The sequence below is a fragment of the Zosterops lateralis genome (assembly GCF_965231275.1).
Source record: "Zosterops lateralis genome assembly, chromosome: 2".
Lineage (NCBI taxonomy): Eukaryota > Metazoa > Chordata > Aves > Passeriformes > Zosteropidae > Zosterops > Zosterops lateralis.
Genome location: NC_139763.1, coordinates 98,390,377 through 98,407,960, shown reverse-complemented (window position 1 = coordinate 98,407,960; position 17,584 = coordinate 98,390,377). Strand labels below are relative to the sequence as shown.

The 17,584-nt window shown below is 36.3% G+C and overlaps 1 protein-coding gene across 2 annotated transcripts in view; it reads left to right on the top strand.

Annotated features, from left to right (window-relative positions):
- The window catches only part of CBLB (Cbl proto-oncogene B), a 128,211-nt gene that overhangs the window by 98,386 nt on the left and 12,241 nt on the right, over positions 1-17,584 (top strand). Inside the window, exons 11-17 of one of the 2 annotated variants that reach the window (XM_083854364.1) lie at positions 2,399-2,584; positions 5,104-5,469; positions 7,832-7,926; positions 11,438-11,581; positions 15,449-15,528; positions 15,630-15,761; positions 17,044-17,184. In XM_083854364.1, coding sequence (XP_083710490.1) covers positions 2,399-2,584; positions 5,104-5,469; positions 7,832-7,926; positions 11,438-11,581; positions 15,449-15,528; positions 15,630-15,761; positions 17,044-17,184 — 1,144 coding nt within the window. The remainder of the gene's footprint in view (positions 1-2,398; positions 2,585-5,103; positions 5,470-7,831; positions 7,927-11,437; positions 11,582-15,448; positions 15,529-15,629; positions 15,762-17,043; positions 17,185-17,584) is intronic. The other variant, XM_083854365.1, reaches the window with a different exon arrangement.

The window sequence follows — 17,584 nt, the reverse complement described above, 5'->3', positions numbered from 1 at the left end:
GCCTAATGATTCTTTAGAGTAGAACTGTGTAGGAGACATTTGCCAGATGGAAACAGAGATGGATGTTCTTAAAATGATATCTGGTAACAGTGCTGTTCACTTAGCTGGGATTTGTACAATTCCATGTAGTCTCCCATTTGAGACTCTCAGGTTGCTCTCTCAGGAAATTGTGTTAATTAGTTTGACGATGCGACAGTTAGAACCTTCTAAATTCCCAACAAATGTTTCCTGTCCAATAATTGGTTTTCAGTATTTCCTATCTTTCTTACTCTTTGTTTCCTACTCCTATCACGTATATGATTGCTCTTCTGGAACAATTCCCTGCTGACTGAAATGCATTATGTTGTGCAACACCATAAAATGCTGTGACTTAACTACATCACTTTCATTTATTTTAAATAATTGAATCTTTTTGGAGGTGTGACCTGCTTATTTGGTTCTACTTCATATAATTTGGGAAATAAATTCATTTTGTGTCTGCTGAAGTCAATCCTTTGAGTATATTGTATTGCATGGTCCTTGGCTTTCAGGAATGCTTTATGAAGTTGTAACTAAACTTTGAAAACTAATGCTATTAAATGATACAATGTTTATTATGCTGTTTAACTGATAGATGCCTTCTGATAAGGAAAATGAATTGACATTCAGTTTATAGTAATTCTATAATTATGGTTGCTCAGGCATGCTTGCAAGATACATATCTTGCTTAGTTATTCAACTTCCTTTAATGTTGAGAGGCTAAATGCTTTGGTAATTCATGTGCTTATCTTTATGGTCTTCCAGTCAAGGGCAGGATCGTTCACCATTTAAAGGAAACAAAGAAAATTTAAGGACTTTATTCAATACAAATATTGAGAATAAATAAATTCTCTCTTCTCATTGAAGAGAGAAACTGAGAAACTTCTGGTAGCCATGAAGACAACAAATCTTAAACAGCTCTGTCTCATGAATTTGAATGTTCAGTTGTGACATTGAGCTTGCACATGTAGACAAAGTGGGGAGGACACTAAATAGCGACAAAAAAATCATCCTGATGATGGAGTTGTACATTACCCTTCTAGTTTTCAACATCTTCTCACCTCTCTCCTGCATTTTCATGCACTGTTGACAGTGATACTGTGCTGGCTCCTATTTTTGAAGGAAATGGTAGCAATCCCTGTTGTATAGAACAGGATATTAAACTAAGCTGTAGTACAGAGCATTGATAAGGAGTCAGTGCTCTAGATCCTTTTTCTCAATCTGCTTTTGAATTTATGAAGTTTCTTTAATATAATGGTGGTGTGTAAAGGAAGGTAGTGTTGCTTACTTGTTTACCTTGTTAAAGGAGTTTCTTCTCTCGTCCCAGTTATCACTGCAGGATGTTCAGCATTCATGAGAAAAAGCTTTTGGAGAGAGGGGGAAGTTTTTATCAATGAGGTTTAGCATAAAGATGGTGTATTTTTGCCTCTCTGGGCAAGCTGTGATATGAGAACAGTGGGATGTCTCAGTGCACAAGTGGCCCAAGGCTGATCCTTGGTGGGAATGTCTTCCAGCTACTTGTGTCTACTCTCAGGGAAAGCACAGAACAGCACAGACATTCAGGTTTATACAGTGCAGTGAAACTCACTCAGTGAGTTCATAGAAATAACTGATCTATTCAAACACCTGAGCAGCAGTGTGCTAAAACTGAGCCTGATGAGAGGTAGGGACTAGTTGCAAAATTGGGCGGAGCCCTGTGCTGAGATTTGAAGTCTTTAGTTCTGATGGATTTCAAAGGACAGGTCAAGAAAAAAAGAAATCATAATTTGTCACTGAATGGATATGAAATGTTTGTGTTACTAGTTCAGTATTTGCTTAAATGATAAAATTATTCTAAAATTATTTTTGTAATCACTTTTTTTTTTTCTTTAATGTCTTGCTGGTTATTTTGGTTGGTAAATTTTTGGAAGACATACATTCTATTTTGTAGGGAAGTATGATTTGAAAATGGGCAGTAGGCAGTAACAGGCAATGTCATAGATGTCCAGCTTTTAAAAGTAATTTGTAGAACTTTAGACTGAGTACTCTCTATTAATAAAAAGGTTATCATGGGTAGCAGTGCTACAGTAGAATTCATGATTTTTTTTTTCTCATGTTTGGCAGTGATTTGGCATTAGGTTTTTATACAAATTGCTAGAATATATATGTATTTATTTTCATCAAAAGTTAACATGGGTCTTAATTTTCAGTAGAATGACTTGTAGACTTCTTTTTCAGTAACTGTAAGATGAGCTCTACTGTCCAGATGTCCATTATGAAAAATGACTATTATAATTGACTCTTAGTAAGTATCTGATAAGTATCAAGCATCTTAGTTGTGGAATGGAAGTTGCATACTTAATAAAAGGTAATTTTATTTTTATTTTTTTCTGTCCTGAAGTGCAACGAGAGGCAGAATTCACCAGTGACTTCCCCAGGATCTTCCCCTCTTGCACAAAGAAGAAAACCACTTCCAGACCCCCTGCAAATCCCACATCTCAGCCTTCCACCTGTACCTCCCCGTCTGGATCTGATTCAGAAGGGAGTAGCACGGTCACCATGTGCCAGCCCAACAGGATCACCAAAGGTGAGTGTCACTGAACCATTATTTCTGGAAATAAGAATTCTGAGAAATTGCATTTACTTTTTTCCCAAGGTGACCTTCTTGTTTGTTTTGTATAGTGGACTGTTTCAAACCTTTCCATGGATTTTGCTTTTTCAGGATTTTGCTTTGCCCTAAAGAACTTTAATTCCTTGTAGCTTAAAAGAACTTTAAATTAGACCCATATTGATGAAGTCTCTTCTCTTTCCATAATGCCTTATGTAGTTAAATGTTTCTGGCTGAATGTGTTGGTCAAATATGACTTCAGTTTGTCTGATGATTATATTGTACTTGGTTATGGTCAGAATTTTAAAGATGTTGCAGTAATGGATCAGTTCTGTAACAAACTCTGATTAATGAAAATAAATAGAAGCTAAAGTTTCCTGAAAATAGATTTAAAGGTCATTATCTCATTAAAATTATATGTTTTCCTTTCATGATGATTTATGTTCAATTTCCACAGTGTTCTTACAAGAAAAATATGTGCAGATACACTGCTTTCAAAACCTTAAATGGCATATAATAAGACTCAAATTTCAAGGGAAATAATAATGACTATATAGCCAATATGCTTGTATGCTATGTTTTGTAAAACTAGAGATACTAAAGATTCAATGATTTTTTGAGTGGATAAGCATGAAAGAGAGCAAATACTGTTTGTTTCTCTCTGTAACAAGTTCCTTGTTTTATTGTAATTGCTGTTTAGAGAGAATGAGATTAAAATTTTTCATTTTTATATGATAAATTCAAGTTCAGGACATGACTTGAAACCTATGTGCTCATAATAATCCAGTTTGAAGTACCTTGTTTCCTTTGTCAGGTTTTTACTTTAAGGTTGAAAATAAATATCTTTTAAAGATTTTAGTAGTTTATAATTTAGAAGAAAAAATAGAAGTTTGAATAGTTTCTTTAATTTTCTTTCTTTCCTTCCTATACTATGCAAAGGAATTTATAACACATTGAGGATATACACAAAACATATGCCACGTCCATTAAAAATTGTTTTTACAACAGGGTTTTTTGCAGAGTTCATGGCTTTAATAAAAAAAGTAAACCAGGAATAGCAATAATGCTGTTTTAATTTTTTGAAAATGCTTTTTTTACACAAATTTTTTTCCTAGGACAAAAAAATTTGTGCGGTGCAAGGGAAACAAGATGGAGGCAACAAAGAATAATCTCATACATTGAAAAATGTTATATTAAAGAGAAAAAAAGATTATTTAGTCTTGCCAAAACTCTCCTTCAGGAAAAAAAAAAAAACCACAGAAAACTTCTATTTTGCTAAAGTTAAATCTATAATTTATTACTATAAGGTATAACAAAAAGTCTGGATCAGGGTATTATTTTCCTGTGTTGACAGTGAAAATAACTATTTTACTTGACTAGCCAGTGAGCCACTTCTTTATTTAATTTACTTCCTTCTAATATGCATAGGCCTGTAGGTAGAATAACTTTATTTTCAGTTCAAGTCACATGTTGAGGTACTGCTTGAAGAATAGTACTGGGCCAGCCAGTGAAGTGAGAGCAAATTCTGTTCTTACTTTAAAAGTTCGGTGACCTCCGTTTCTTTCCATTTAAGTGGTAATAATATGCAGGCTTACCAAAGTCCAAGAAAATTATACATTCCCAGGGAAATAATCTTTCCTGTATTTCTTATGGTAGCTGGAGATAAAACATTTGTAAAGACCTGGCTCTACTGTTACTTTGTAAATTTCCCTTAGTAATTCAGTCATAGTGAAAATGTTTAGTTTTGTCAAATTTGTGCAGCTATGAAGTTTTTTTCCTGATAACCTGGGTTTCAGCTTTTTAGTACTAGCATACATAATTTTAGACCACATTTAACCATTTATGATATAATTCGATTCTTAGAAAACAAGTATTCTGACAAATGTTGCTTGCAGATAAGCTAATTGCAAGTAAAACTGCAAAGTAATTAGGTTGCTACCTGAAAAACTGAACTGCAGTTCAAACAGATTTGGCACTCTAACACAGTGCATGTCATGTAAAGCTTGGAGTCATCCCTAGGTATATAATTAAAAATGAAATAATTGTTTCTTCTTCCCCCTTGCTCTCTTGTCATTGCTTTTTGTGCTTGTTCGTTGTCAGCAAGTTACTCCTCTGGGATTTTATTTTGTGTAGGATTTTGGGTTTCTTTTCCACATGAGGAAGCCTTTTTTTTCCGAACACTACACAGAATTCATTTCAGCAGATGAATAAATGATTCAAATGATCAAAGCAAAAGATACTGGAAAAAATTATGGGTCATATAAATCTGCCTGAGTTAGTTGTCTTTTCTCCTTTCCACTCCTTGCTTGGGTTACTCATGCAACATCAGGAATGGGGGGATGCTTTCTGAAGAAGGGCCAGGTTGTCTGCAGAATGCCGGCAACGCCTGGTGCCAAGAAAACCCCGTGGTCAGAAATGATAAAGCCATACTTGGTCATGAGCAGCATTCGTGCCTCTGTGTAACTTCTCTTTTTTTTGTAACCTCTTTTGTTATTTAGTCATCTCCCTGCATGCTGAGGAAACAGGACAAACCTCTGCCGGCGCCGCCACCTCCCCTGCGAGACCCTCCTCCGCCGCCGCCGGAGCGCCCTCCGCCCATGCTGCCAGACGGGAGGGCAGGCAGGCACCCGCACCTCGCCGAGAGCCTGCCTGCCAGGGAGCAGCCCCTGCCCCTGGAGGCCTGGTGCCCCAGGGACGTGTTCGGGACAGGCCAGCTGGTGGGCTGCCGAGGTGGCGGGGACGCGTCCCCCAAGGCAGGCATGACCGCCGTGTCCAACGTGAACGGGAGGCATGGACGCGTCACGTCGGAGCCGGGCTTCGTAAGGAAACACAGGCGACATGAGCTGCCTGCTGAAGGTGCCAAGGTATTTGTCATGGTTTGAAAGCAAAACGAGTGAGAGGCTCCAGGTCAGAAATACGATTTAATAAGAAGAAGGAAAAAAAAAGTAAAATAAAATAAATGCAATAACACAAAGGACCACTGACAGAGTCAGAATACAACCTGAGCAGGATGGTGGAAGCAGTCCAGATGAGGTGGTTTTCCTGAAGCAGTGATCCTGTAGAAAGGTCTGGTAGCTCTGGTCCTCTGGGAATCCAGTAGGTAAGGGCTCCCTGTACTGTCCCAAATCCCAGATTATATCCAGGTGGGAATGCTTGGTTCCTCCCCCTGGCTGGAGCATCTCACAATGGGATCATCAGTTGTGAAGTGGGTCCTTGATGGCCCATTAAACAGAGATAACTCCTGGAGGGAGTTACCTGTGAGTCATGGGCAAGGTGTTAATGGGCCATTAGCAGAAGAGAGCCCAAAGGCAGGGGGCCTGGGAAGAACACTGCCCCACCTGGTTTCAACAGTTCATGAAGATGGTGATGGAATAAATACTTTGTGTACATCCTACACTGCAACCCAGGACAGTATTTCTGATTAACTCCGTGTTGGATCCTAAATTCACACTGCTGCAGCGTTGTCATGTGCGGGCTAACACACTGTTTATATTGGCCAGCATCGATTTGTGGTTTCTGAGTCTTTTCTGTTGATACTTAATAATAAGCTGCTCATAAAGAAATAATTTGTTAAATTCTGTAATTTGTAAAGCAATAGTATATGAGGGTCTGAGTTACAGTTTACACATAAAACCTTTGAAAAATATCTTAGAGAGAATATTCTAAATTTGCTATAGTCTTCTAGTAAGTTATCCATGATAACAATGTATCCCTGTATGCTGTAATAATGAAGCATCTCAAGTCCATTTTGGAACTGTCATGTGCCAAAACTGTGTATGCATTTTCTGATGGAATAGGAGGTGGTCCTGTTACCTCTGTTGTAGATAATGTGAATTCTGGCATTTAGCAGCTTCAGACACTTCCAAAGCCATGTACAGCTGGTCAGGCTTAGCTTTGAAAAGAGATCAAATGCTAATGTCCTAAGAAAAAATTCCTAGTTCTGCTCTAATCAGTTTCATCAAAGTAGCTCAGTAATTTATTCATAGAGGTTATTAACTCAAAGCTGCTCTTTTTATTTGCTTGAAGACTACATAAGCTCTGTAATACTACATAGCTCTTGCTTAGATGGATGGACTTGTGGTTAAGTCATGGTAGTTGGAAATAATTTTTTTCATCCATTTGCTTTTCTCAAGACCACAAGGTATTTAACCTTTGTATCTCCAGTTAATTTTTTTTTTTATGTGTGTGTATATTTAGCAAGTATCTTCCCATATATGTGTATGTATATATATATACACACACATGGGGATTTTGATAATTTTGAAAGTACGTTACTGAAATTCAATTACTATCGATAAGGGGTGTTGACATATGTGATGAAAGGTACTTAAGTCATCTATGATGTTATATGTAATTAAGTTGTTATTGTATAACGCTTTTCTCAGCATTGAGGCAAAGCACCAAAATTTTACTTAGAACTAGGCTGTTTTTTAAAATGCTGCAGGCTTTCTTCTGATTTAAAAAGGATAGATACTGAGTTTATATCTTCAGTTGGCACCTTCGTGTAGCATTCTTATTGTGGTCTAGCACAGTACTGAAGCTGATGGAATGAATACTTCTCAAATTAGAACACCCAGTCAGTGTGGAAGTGTAGTCTGGAGGAGTTACACATACATGTCTTTAACCAAGTACTGCTTGAACTGTCATCTTCAGATTGTAGATCTAAACCATTTGATTAGAGGAAGCAACACTGAATTACCATTTCTAGCTGTATTTGGCTTCATGAGGGAACCTTGGAATGAATTTTCTTTCCTGATTCATATATTAATTGTAATATAAACTTCTTGCTATTGGTAGAAGCCAAGGATTGGGAAGACAGTCCTGTGGGTAGAGGATGGATTCTGGCAGGTGCTATATCACAGTGTAAATAATTAATATGTTTAGCAGGATGTACCCGTTGCTTTGCCATTACACTTCATCTCTCTCACTTTGCTATCTTGAAATCTTAATTTTCCCCCAAGCAGTTCAGCTGTAAATGAGTGTCTGTCTAGTAACTGTCAAGTGAAACTTGTTTTTTTGGTGAAGTTTTAAACTAAAAATGCTCCAAAATGGGCTGAGCTGAAGCCGATCTGAGAGTCACTTCAAAGACAGCTCTGGTGTGAACTCCTGAGAAAGCCTTTAGCCCTTTAGCCACAGGCTTCTCAAGGTCTGTTGTGTAATACCTAGTTGATGAATATCCATGGTGATAGAAGGAGATACCCATTGTAATACTTGTGTGCTTTCCAGGTTTTTTCAAATGGTCATCTGATAAATGAGGAATATGATGTCCCTCCACGGCTTTCACCCCCTCTTCCAGCTGGCTCCGTCATCCCTACTATAAAGTAAGTTAACTTTATGAAAAAAAAGTGCTAGCTACTGTTAGATAATAGCACTGATTCTCTGGTCCTAGAAGAAAAAAATGGGAGAAGGAAAGAATTTGACTAATATAACTTGATATGCTTTCCATGAATTTTCATGTGCTTTCACAAAGGAAACATAAATGGTATTGATTAAGTGGGAGCAGTCCTAATGTTAATTGAACACAGCATGTTTGTATAGGGAGAGAGGATAAATTGTGGCAGATCTTGCTCACAGGCATTTGGCAGTGAGAGCAGATACTGTCTGGTTTGGCTTCTATTACTACAGGAGAAGTGTGGTCAGAGCTGTTTATCACAGGAGATGACAGATTCTAGGGGAAGTGCTAGGGCTAAAAAATGTGTTCTGTCATTGTTCTGCCCCTAATCTAGTCAGGCTTTCTGGGCTTTCAGTACTTGAGCTTTATCCAGGGTTCACACTATCATCTCTTATTTGTTGTGGCTAAAAAACAAGCAACAATTTTATATCATTTTAAATATAATTAACCTCCCTGAGTTCCACAATATGGGAAGATTTGTCATTCCAAGTGCAGGCTACTGTTAGTCTTCCAGTAAAATAACTGTTTATTTTTTTAATAAAGATGTTGCTGTCATATTAAGTGTTTTCAGACTCTGAAGGACACAGGATTTTGTACAGAACAAGATATATTTAAAGTTGAAAGCTTGGAACTCCTATAATATGTTTTGTCCTTTTTTGTGTTTCTCTAAGGGAATTGGAGCATATCACAGTAATGCTATCCTACAGCTTCTTTCCAATGTTCTGCTTGTGATTCTTGCTGTTAAATAATATAATTGGACAGTCAGTTCATATTAGTCATAAGAACTTTCTCATTCCATTTTTGCATTCAGTTAGCTTTTAATATAGAAGACAAATATATTTCAGCATTTTATTAATATACTGGGGTTTTTCTTCCTGAGCACTTCCTGAAGCAATTGCTGAGGTGAAGTTCTCCATGCATACTTTCAGTTCAGAAGAAAATTTTAGGATATTATCCAGACATACCAGTAATTAAATGTTGGGATGTAACCTGATGGAGATAGTCTTCTTACAGGAGTACCACTTGGATACCTTATGTAATCAGTGCCCTTCTAGTCGACTTATTTCATAACACAGTGCAAATCTGAATAGGGGAATATTCTTATTTTTGTGTTTCATAGCATGGAAAAGCATCCTCCCTCATGACAATCCCTTTTTTTGTTACTCAGATATTTGCAGATGTAGCCTAGAACCAAAGCACAGTGTATACACAGAGCATTGGAAAGTCCACACAATATTGTAACAGTATGTACAGGTACAAAATCTATGTCAGGCCAGTCCAAAACTAGAATGTGAGACTTCAGCTTGGTCAAAAGAAATTCTTCCATTAACTGCAGACTTCTGAATAGAAAACTGATGAATTCCAGGAAGAAGGAAAAACCTTCCTTTACGAAAGCCAGAGTTCATTGATTTTTGAGGAAGAGATTAACTTTCATTTCTGTTTTGGCTTTGTACTTACACCTTTTAAAAATTACCCAGACAATTTTAGATTTTGATTTTTAAAATGTAAAATTATCAATACATAATGTTAGGAGTAAGAAGTTCAAATTATCTAATTACTAAAATATCACGTGGAAATGACTGTTAAATTTTGATAATTGTATATTCTTTCCTTAAGCACTAATATGTCTGGTTTTAATTTATTTAAAATTAAGTTTTTTGTCACCACTAGGAAATATACCAGTAATCTGTAATATTCTGTGACAATGTGTAAGTGGAAAAACTGGGGAAAAAGGAAAAAAAAAATCTTTAAAAACATCAATTTCCACCAACCACAACAATTGCTTTCAAAAAATGTAACTCAAATAATATCTATCAAGATTAATTTGGAAATGTCAGAGAGAATATTTTAACAGTCTTATTTTTTTTCAACGCAGTTGAATTGACTGCGTTCAGCACGCATAAATGTTGAACTGTACTTGATTCAAAATACTCTGCTTTTCACAACTGTGCTACTCCAATTAATCTGAGCAAGTTGCTCATTTTTTCTGTGCTCTCCAATCTGTGCAATGTGGTGGGTTGAGAGCTGGTTTGTTTCATATAGCTCCAAGGCATTCTGTTCTTTCTAGTTGTTATAATCAGTCTGTAATTGCAAACATTCGACTGAAGGATACATTGATCATGTATGAAATGTCTTATTCTAATAAGAAGGAGGCAAAATGACTCTTACTTGAAACGTCACAATTCTAAAATTCCCCTACTTAAATTGTTTGATCAGCTTTTACTGAATATAATGCTACAAATACGACTTTTTTTTTTTTTCTTCTTAAAAAGTTACATTAATAGAAAAGCACTGGAAGGTTTTGTTGTTTTTTTTCTCTCTGGAAACAGTGGTGATTTATTTTTGTTTTACTGAAGTAGTTATTATAAACTGTACTTCAATAATGAATATTGGACTCTTGCTAACTGAACATCTGATTTTTATTTTCCACTCAGCCCCTATGTTTTTGACTGGGCACGTGAAAATAGTTTTTTTAATTGGGCTTCTGTAATTATGTCAGACTTTTTTAGCAGTTTTGATCAAACCGTTGTTTTATTCTTGAAAAGATATCTAAAACTCTTATGTCAAAGATTCAGAGTGATTGTTCCCCAGAACTTGAAAATTTTCAAATTAAATCATGTTTGTTTCATTCTGGTGAGTAGCTCCCATTTTGCTACATCAGTAGCAGACTCTGTCTCAAAAGTACTGTAAACCACAGTGGTATTTTGCATGAGGGAGCATCCATTTTTAGTGAAGCATCCAATTCTAAGCACCTTTTGTTATCTGTAAATAAATTAAGGAGTATTTAGTTGTCTTGAGGTAACTGAGGGAAAAGTAGCACCAAAAGGTGTTTTTCTTCTTGCCTTCTGTCTCGTCTTGCTAACGAAGTTTTGAAGGTGAAGTCATAGTTCCATTAAGGCAAACTGTGGCTTGGGATTCTTGTCTCTCTTGAGATCAGACTTTGGCATGGCACTTCTTGGTGACAGAAGGGCAGGGCTGACGTGCACGTTCCAGACATGTGAGAGGACAAAGCGTGTCCTTACTCACAGCTTGACAGGCCAGTGAAAGGGTGCATGTCCTCTGCATCACTGAGCCCTGCTAAACACCTTTTGTCCTGAATTAACTTCTGTTTAGTGTTCTTGGTAAGTGCAAACAGGCTGAGTCTTGCAGCTATTATTGTACTAACTATTGTATTCTAGTTCTTCGCAAATCTCTGCTATGCTGTGCTTCCTTAAAGTAGCTGTTTAACTCTTAGAAGGGCAGCTGCCCTTTGCTCTATGCATTTTCAGTACTGACAAATAGTCAGTAACCTTAAAAGTTTGTTTGTCCTGGTGCTTTTGTCTCCTTATATGTAGCAGACGTATTCAGGATGTTTGGGCTAAAGAAGAGTATTTTTGGTATTATGTGAGGTCAAGTACCTAACAGCTAAAGATAAAACAATGTTTTTCTCATCTCCTTAGGTGCCCTGGTCCTTCAGCAAATCCTCTATCTGATAAATCAAGGGAACACCCAGATGATGATGATGAATACAAAATTCCTTCTTCACATCCTGTAATACTGAGCTCACAACCACCTCATGGTCATAATATAAAACCTCTTGCTCGGTAAGGTAATTCAGTAGCCTCAAAAAGAATTTTTTTACAAAAACTCTGCTTTTTCCAAAATTAACTGGATTCAGTGTCTGTAATGATGGTTAAGCTTGCCTGCCTTCTAAGCTTGGATTACCTATACTTCTCTTCAACTTGGTCATCTCCACAGATATAAACCTATGAAGTTCCCATCATTGTCTCTCTCTTGTGTCAGAAATGGGTATTTTTTGCCTTTAGATACCATTTCTGCAGTTGGGGGTCTTCTCTTTTTTTTTTTTTCTCCTTTTACACTGAGGTTTTCAAAACTGACCGGGAGATTCAACCCCTAAAATTCTTTCAAATTTAATTTTAAAGGAGAATTGTGTGACTGAAAATTCCCCAGTCAGCTTTGAAATTCTTAGCCTTTCACATTTTATATAATTCAGTTTAAAAGCAGTGTAGTACTGAAAAGTATGTGAACTGGCAGCTGTAGGTACAGACTTTGATTGCCTTTTTGTCCAATGTCTAGTGTGTCTTTTTAGCTTTTTGAGTATATTTTCTTTGTACCTTTCAGGAAGAGAACCTTTTTTTTTAAAATACAGATGGAATATAGCTTTATATGTGTTCTGAAACAATGCCTCCAAACTTTCAGAATTGTTCAGAATTGCTAATGGATTATGGCAAGGGGACTTGGAGCAAGGGATGTGGCAACTGAAAGCTGTGACATTCCTGCTGAACTTTGCCTCTTAAAAAGATATGAATGGCTGGAATTAAGACAATAAATGTGGAATCTTAATGGGAAAAAGGGGCAAATGTTTTACTGGTCTTGTAGGGCACATATATGATATTAAAATCAAGTATTGATCTAAAAAATTTAGACCCTTGTTTGTTTAAAAAAATTCGGTGATATATTGCAAATTTTCCTCTCTGTCAGAATGTGATGTTGAGGACCCACCATCAATAAAGCGCAACATGTCTTTCACCCCAAATTAGACCTCTTAAGTCAGAATTCTATACAGGTAGAAAAAAGCTCATAGTATGATCATTCTTTGCATGTAGATTAAAAATTCTGTCTTAGAAATCCTGATCCAGGCTTCACTGCATAGACATGAATATTGTGCAGTTGCCAAAGCTTAATGAACTTAAGTACTTAAATTTTTATCTACTGTATGAGACTTAAAAAAAAAAAATCAATGATAAATAAAGCTGTGTTGGCTGAGCAAAAAAATGGGAAGCAAGAGGAAAAAAAATCCAAGGTCCTAATCCTTTTTACCTGTGCCATTTTTATGGGATCATGTTGCGCTTCCATATGGGAATGATGCAAATAGATTCAAAATGAAACGTTCTTGAGAAAATAAGCAGCTGGAGAAATAGAATCTTACAATTTTTATTTTACAGAAAAAAAATAGTTGAGTCCCTTCAGTTGGTTGGTGCAGTATTTTACCAGACCCTTAGAATTATTAATAGAGGCTATCGATAGAAAGATGATTTCCAAGTTTTCTCCAGTTTTCACTGTGCATATGGTGGGGTTTTTTACATGAATTCAGGACTTGCTACAGATAAAATGCCTCAGTTTGCTATTCAATTAAAACCACCAACTCCTCTTATGCATTCTGATAAAACATTTAACTCAAACCATTCTCCTAGGCATTAAAGAAAAAAAAAAATAGTCTGGTGTTCCACATACTTAAAATGTCTTCTTTTAGCTAATGTCACTGCTTAGTGAAAGCTGAGATAAAGTTTTCAAGAAAGAATTCAGTTTCTGGTTGATGTTGTGTTCTTTTAATGCACTTCATTAAGTAACATAGGAGGGATAGTTTGCTTCAATGATATTTAACTTCTCATTATTGTTCAGTAAAACTGCTATAATTTTTTTTTAATAATATGAATTTTTTGTACATTTCATATTTTTCCCCCAGTGTCACTTTCTCTTTTCAAAGTGTTAGTCCCTCACTTCTTGAATAGTACTTTTTAAGCTGAAGAGCTTAAAAATTTTGTCAGAATGTTTTGTAGTTTGGAATTATGTAATTGTTCCATCCTACTCCCAAATTTTTATTGCCTTTTCTCTTTTACCTGTAGATATGACAGTGCTAAAAATATTTCAAGAATAATACGAAAAATGATTCACAGTCTTACTTTCTGGCAGATCATTTAATTGTCTGGTTTGTTACTGCAGAACATCAGTTCAGGAATAAAAGGAAGGAATTTCAGCATTACTAATTAGGCTATTATTAGAAGAATGTTACATTATTACATTTTCTGTCTTTTCCTAATAAAGCTTTTTCCAAAAGGGGAAAGGATAGAAGTCTTGCTTGTTAGTACTCATTGGATTCTCTTTTTTCTGATGTTTACTGTTAATGTAAATGGGTACTTCAGCATTGTTTGTAAATGGATCACTTAGCTATGCTCATCATGGACCGAATACTTCTGAAGTGGTGCCATGTTAAGTTACCTTGGTGCCTGTGGCTAGTTGCATTATTGAAAATGCAGAATTGATTACAACTAGATTAGAAAATATTCTTAATTACTTAGTGTATATGGTGAAGAGTTAAAGGAAGTGTTGCATCCACTGCATTTGAAAGATTGAACCAATCTAATGTCAAAGAAAGAAACAACACTTCCTCTACCACTTCTCTGAGGGAATTAATTTATAGCAAAAGATCTCTTACCATTAGGGGCTTTTGTTTGTTTGTTTTTAAATCTTGCAATTATTCTTAAATTTATTTCATTACTCCTAGTTGTAACTCTTGGGACCACAAATGCAATTCACTTCCTCTTTCCTGTTTATATATTTTAAATGATTCCAGACTTTATTCATTCCTCCTTTCCATTTGGCCAAAGCTGATAGGTTTATTAATACTGTTGGTAAAAACTCCAAATCTGAAATTTTAGCTCTAGCAGATTACCCAATTTTAATAATAATTGTGCATGATGGAATGGCATTTTTATCTTTAAGCTGGAATTGGCATGGTGGCCTTTTTCCAAGGCAAGTCCCTGATTCTTTCTGAATATACAGGGCCCACAGTTCCAGCAACAGGAGCAATTTCCTGATTCTTTCATATTTTTAAACAATATTTAATATTATGAAAAGTCTTGTTCAATATTTTTTCCCTGCCATATTTGAACAAAATCTTCTTACAAAAATAATCTCCAATATTTTCAACAAGATTGTAGGCACTCTTTACTGTTTGATTGGATGCTGTTCATATTTATTTAGTACTGTTGTTAAGTTTTGAGGGCAGAATATGCTTCCATTTAAGAAAAAGAAAATCAGTAAATTGTGGTGGAAGCATCAGCAAGGCTCAGTTTTTTGATACAGAAATGAACAGGTTCCTGCAAAACTGCTTTGGCTAGTTCAATTTTGGGGTTTTCACTAGGGTTTTTTTTAATGTTTGGCAAAGTTGAGTTGAAATTTTTTTATTAGTGTGTATTGTGGTGTTCTGTTTGGATTTTTTTTTGTCGTTCTTACGTTTTGTTTAATGGTTTTTCCGTTTGCTTTGGTGTGGATAATTACCAAAATCCACATTTCCCTTTTTTCATAATTCTACTAGGGAAAATCCAGCATCTGGGAAGGTGAACTAAAACTGAGCATGTGAATTAACTGTGTGAATAAAGTAATGAGTTGAGCTCTGAAGTGAGGACTGTGTTTAATGTTAGTTCTTCCTCTAACTTGTATTGCAGCCTGTGTTATTTTAAGCCAAGAAAGGAGCATAGTCCTTCGAAGCAGTTTTAATGAGGGTTAACCAGTATCTGCTCTCAATATCTAAAAATGTAAATTTTAAAATCGATGCAGCTTATTGTCCCTGATTCGCTTCCATATAGCAAACTGCCAGGTACTGCTCATTCAGGGAATTAATGCTTGGCTAAATGGTTGATTGCTTCCTGCTTGATGTCTGTCTTCAGGGTGTGTGAGAATGGTCAATGTGCAAATGGAACGCACGGTGCTACTTCCGAGATAAAGAAATCTAAACATCCAGAGTCGGGTACGTTTCTGTTTATTTCGTTGTTTGCCGAGAAGATTTGCTCTGTGCTGCCCTAGGGGTGCAGCAGGAAAACATTCACTTCTTGTGGTTGTGTCATTCAGGAGATGTCTATGATGCACCTACTGTTCCGGTACCTTTGCCTCCTGCACGGCCTCCTGCCAGAGACAGCCCCAAACACAGCTCTTTGCTCAACAGGACACCCTCCGATTATGATCTTCTGGTGCCCCCTTTAGGTTGCAGACTTTTTGCTGATTACATGTAATGGTTAACGCTGCCCAGATAAACTAAATGCCATGTTTACTGAAAAACAGCCAATGTTGAGTATGTGAGGAGTAGCAGACAGGCTATGAGCTAAATATTACAGCTGTCAGTCAATATTTGTGTCATTTGGCTTCTGTTTGTAAGGCCTTGCTTGGGACAAGCAAAGAGATATACTATATCTGTATTCTAGCTATACAGAAAAGTAAAATCCAGTTTCCTTAAAATAAATTTTAATTGTCCCTTACTAATAAGTTTGAGCATTGTAATTTAATGCAGTAGTGGAGCATTTTTCCTACTGTAGCTTAAATAATTCCATTTATTTTATCAAATACAAAGAAGAATGCCAAAAATATGGTATTTGAGTAAAAAAACCAAACCTCTAAATTAAATTACTAAGTTAATTTCTGGGATTTTTTCCCCCATCAGGGGACAGTTCAAAACTCACTGCAGTCTACAATCACCAAAAGCTCTTTTTATCAATCCTGATTTCTGTTCTGTTCTCCTACACAAAAATCAGTGTTCTCTGCATATATATTGGTGCTGTGCTTGGGGACCAACCACACCTTCATTGACAAACTCAGCTGCATGGTTGTGTCTGTGTGTATGTGTCAGCATCCAAATTTCTGGTTCCATAAAACCTTTTGAACATTTGCCTTGTTCCTGCACTATGCTCCCTGAAGTGTTCCTGAGATGCAGGAGAAATGAAAGCAAAAGAACACATAAAAATCACAGTGTTTGGTAACTCTAGTCTTACTTGCACCACTTTTGTGTAAGAGGTGCATTCTTTTGCCAAGCTCTAGAAAATCCAGTTTGTATCTGGAGTCAGAGCTTCTGAACTGCAGATAGAGATAATACACAGTATAAATGTAGCAGATTCAGTTCAGTCAGCATTGGTGTTTGTATATAAATACACTTGCTTAGCCACTGAAATGCAGCTGTTATTCTACTGTGATACTCAGTGAAGCTTTCACTGTAGTACACACTTGGCAATTGAGTCACTAAAAGCAATCTCTCCTTCCATCCCAGAAAATAAACTGAGCACTGCAAAAGGTCATTCAGAGCATGTTTTAGAAGAGGGCTGTGGATATTAACAGTCAGGTTTACAGTTTCATTACTGGAGTCACTGAACTGCTTAGATGAACTGTAGGAGTAAAGGCCTCAGCAGCCAGAGAAAAATAAAGTTTAAGCTTTATTCTTTATTTTACAGTTCTTAATGAAGTTTTGCTTGTCTAATAATTCATGTCTAAACTGCAGGTGAAGATGCATTTGATAACTCTCCCCCCTCACTCCCACCACCACCACCACCACCTGCTCGGCACAGCATGATTGAGCACACAAAACCTGCTGGCTCAGGGAGCCGACCCTCCTCAGGACATGAACTGTTCCTTCATTCTGGTAAGAACACAGAGGAAACAGCATATTTTATTTATTTAATTTCTTTTTATTCAGAAGTTTATCTGTTCAGTGATAAAGTTGTCACTAAACCTCAGAACTCGTTATACAAAATAGTAAAAGATGAAAAATCTAAATGGTGGAGCTGAAGCTACTCAGAAGATAGAAAGTTATTTTAATTTTCACAAAGTAATAAAATGAAGTCAATATTTTGATACCAGGCTAGAAATTTTATAAGTTGTTGTTTTCTGTTGTAATCTGTAACATTAGTCTGTATCCTTTTGTCAACTCCATTGTTTTCAATAGTAAAACATAATTCGTGGGGATTATTTTCAAGTTGATGCTTTGAAAGAAGTTGTAAAATAAGGGAAGAAGAATATTCTGCTTTGTTAGAACTGTTGTA